The 2961-nt window shown below is 41.7% G+C and overlaps 1 protein-coding gene across 1 annotated transcript; it reads left to right on the top strand.

The window, feature by feature from the left end:
- Nucleotides 1-760: 760 nt before the first annotated feature.
- On the top strand, nt 761-2534 carry LOC134570711 (protein FAM118A-like). Its single transcript, XM_063428654.1, has 2 exons — nt 761-787; nt 1501-2534. Exons 1-2 carry the CDS (start codon nt 785-787, stop codon nt 2446-2448), a joined length of 951 nt encoding a protein of 316 aa, XP_063284724.1. The 5' UTR covers nt 761-784; the 3' UTR covers nt 2449-2534.
- Nucleotides 2535-2961: the final 427 nt, after the last annotated feature.

Raw genomic sequence — 2961 nt, 5'->3', positions numbered from 1 at the left:
CAGGGACTGAGGAGGGGGACAGGGACTCAGGAAAGGGCTAAAAAACAAACAAAAAAAAACTAAAGTGCCTTCCCCACTCCATGAGGCTTACCTTGGGCTTACCTTGGGCCAGGAGGTGTGGGACAGGATATCTGGAACCTGCAGCCTGCAGTCAGTGGAGTAAGCCGGCCTCTCCTGATGATGTCAGGATGAGGGGGCGTGACTTCCTCTGCTCCCCAGCGGTCCTGTGAGAAGAGCAGAGAAAGTCACGCCCCCTCCTACTGACATTATCAGGAGAGGCCGGACGACTCCACTGACTGCAGGGAGAGAGGTGAGTTTAAAAATCCGAGTCCCCAGTCAGAGGCAGGGGATTCGGATTTGTGCTCCCCCTGCTCTGGCAGCCGCTTGTGCCAGGTCCTGCAGGACTAGTAATGGGAACGGTGTTCCTGCTGTGGAAAAAGTGCAGGAACGCCGTTCCCACGCGTTCCTGCAGGACTCGAGCCCTGGTAGTATGTGTAATGCCTTTTAACGTAGATGCCCGGGATGTGTGCTGTCCAGTTATTACAGAATATTAGGAGTTGGACTGGAGGAGAGATTTTAGTAATTAGAGGAGGTTTTCCAGTATCTCTCAGTAGTAAGGGACCTGAAGCTAAAGTTAACTTGTTGCCATATATGGTGTTTTGCACATCTCACAGACATAGATTAGGCTGCTGTCATTGTGACACAGAGTGCCAGCAGGGTACAAGTCAGAGCTAAGCACACATCGATGACACTGTGAGTACTGAGCTCAAGCAGGTGACACAAGATGGTAAGGAGATAAGAGGGATGTAATCTATCCTGTCATGTGGCTACCTGGGCTCCGTATAATGAATGGGGAATATATAAATAATAGAAGGCGTTATTACTTGCTCCATAAGAAAACTATATCTAGACTTTATGTTTATGATTTGCAACTTTCAATGAATGACAAAGAAAAGTTCAAATGATAGTATACTCATAATTTTATGAGAGAGTAATTACAAAACGTAATGTTTTCGTTACTTTTTATTAAATTTATCTTAATCAACAGTTATTACGTTTTTTTTTGTCAATTTTTTTGTTTAAATTATGATCCAAACGTTGCCCAGATTTCTGGAAAACAGATTATTTACGTTATTCTATGTCAAAAACATAATAGGAGAAAAAAAATCTCCACCCATAATTGACACCAAAACTACTGGAAGTCAGAAGGTAACTCTCCACCTCTTGTGAAACAATTGGCCCATAATGTACTGCTGTTTATCCAACAAGACCTGGAGGGAAGGAGTGCATGTTGACTCCACCCAAAATAGAGATGGCAGAGGATGCTGGGAATTATAGTTTATCGATAGTTTATGCAGCTTGTATTTTGTTTTGTTATCCTTATTGTCTCATTCAGACATGTTTTTTTGCCCTGGATTCTGAAGTAGACAGTTTGTGATTTTCATGTTTAAAATGTAGCTCTACTTAATATCTGAATATAATGATTGTTTTCTAATACAGGAGGCTAAGAATTTACTAAAAAACATGTTGAAAGACGGTGGAAATAACATTGACCTCAAATCCAGGAAAGTGTTAAGAACCCTTATTAAGAAGGATCCCAGTGACCTTGTCCTGGTGATAGGAACCGGGGTGAGTGCGGCTGTAGCCCCAGGTGTCCCTGCACTCCGCTCATGGCGCAGTTGCATTGAAGCTGTAATAGATGCTGCAGAGCAGTTTGAGGTATTGCATCCTGGGGATATTGTGGAATTCAGAAAAAGGGCGCTACAAGATCAAGACTTACTGGTTGTCGCACATGACCTGATCCGGAAAATGTCACCACGAACCGGTGACAACACACCCAGCTTTTTCCAAGACTGCCTAATAGAAGTATTTGATGACCTAGAAGCCCAAATCCAGAACCCCACCATTCTCGAGTCGATTATTAGTCTAATGGACAAAGGGGCGACGGTGCTCACTACAAACTATGATAACCTGTTGGAGCTATATGGGCAGAAGATAGGAAAACCCATGGAATCGTTAGACCTGAATGATAAACGGAAGGTTTTGCAGTGGGTACAAAGCCGCATTCCGTATGGCGTTTTGCATATCCATGGATTGTACACGAGACCCTGTGGCATGATTCTGGATCCGTCTGGATATAAAAATGTTGCACAGGATAATATACTGCTGGATGAGCTGCAGAAGTTGTACTGCAAAAAATCTTTTGTTTTTCTCGGCTGTGGAGAGACTCTGCGAGATCAGATTTTCCAGGCACTTTTCCTCTACACTATACCAAATAAAGTCAGTATGGAGCATTACATGCTGGTACGTAAAGAAAACGCAGACACCTTCTATAAGCTTCAGGCCGATATGCTGCTTAATGGAATCAAGCTTATGTCCTATGGAGAATCATTTACTAACTTTCCATTGTATTTAACAGGGCTATCTGCACTCCTTTGCAAAGCCTGATGAAAACACAGGTGCTGGGTTAACCCCCAAGTTAAAGTCCTAAAATAAGAGATGTCGGACTCTGATTACCAAGTCAATAAAGTGCTTCCCAGTTCTTAAATGTCTGTGTCCAACCAAAGTGACATTTTTTATGGAACTCAATGTATGTGACTACGAGTTGATTAGCTATTTTGAGGACTGGATGAGTAGTGGCAAATGTTTATGCTCTGTATCTGTATGGGAATTACTTGTACCACTTTCATAAACAAATATCCATACACTTTCTGAATAAAAAAATACATATATCCAAACACTGACATTACAGGTTTCTGAGCAATAAGAATACTCGGATCTGTCTACCTTGGGAGGACATTTAAACACACTTATGTATTTTTATTTGTTATGACTGTTCAACACTGTGACAAGTTTCAATGGAGGGGGAACCCAAAGAAAACATAGCTTTCAGAATTTATTTTAACGGATTGTTAGTTTTTAGAAAACTTTGTTTTTGTATTTTGTGTTCTAAAATTATAC

The sequence above is a fragment of the Pelobates fuscus genome, chromosome 8 (assembly GCF_036172605.1).
Source record: "Pelobates fuscus isolate aPelFus1 chromosome 8, aPelFus1.pri, whole genome shotgun sequence".
NCBI classification, from domain to species: domain Eukaryota; kingdom Metazoa; phylum Chordata; class Amphibia; order Anura; family Pelobatidae; genus Pelobates; species Pelobates fuscus.
The sequence above is the reverse complement of the archived record's forward strand: the minus strand, read 5'-3'. Positions and strand labels throughout refer to the sequence as shown.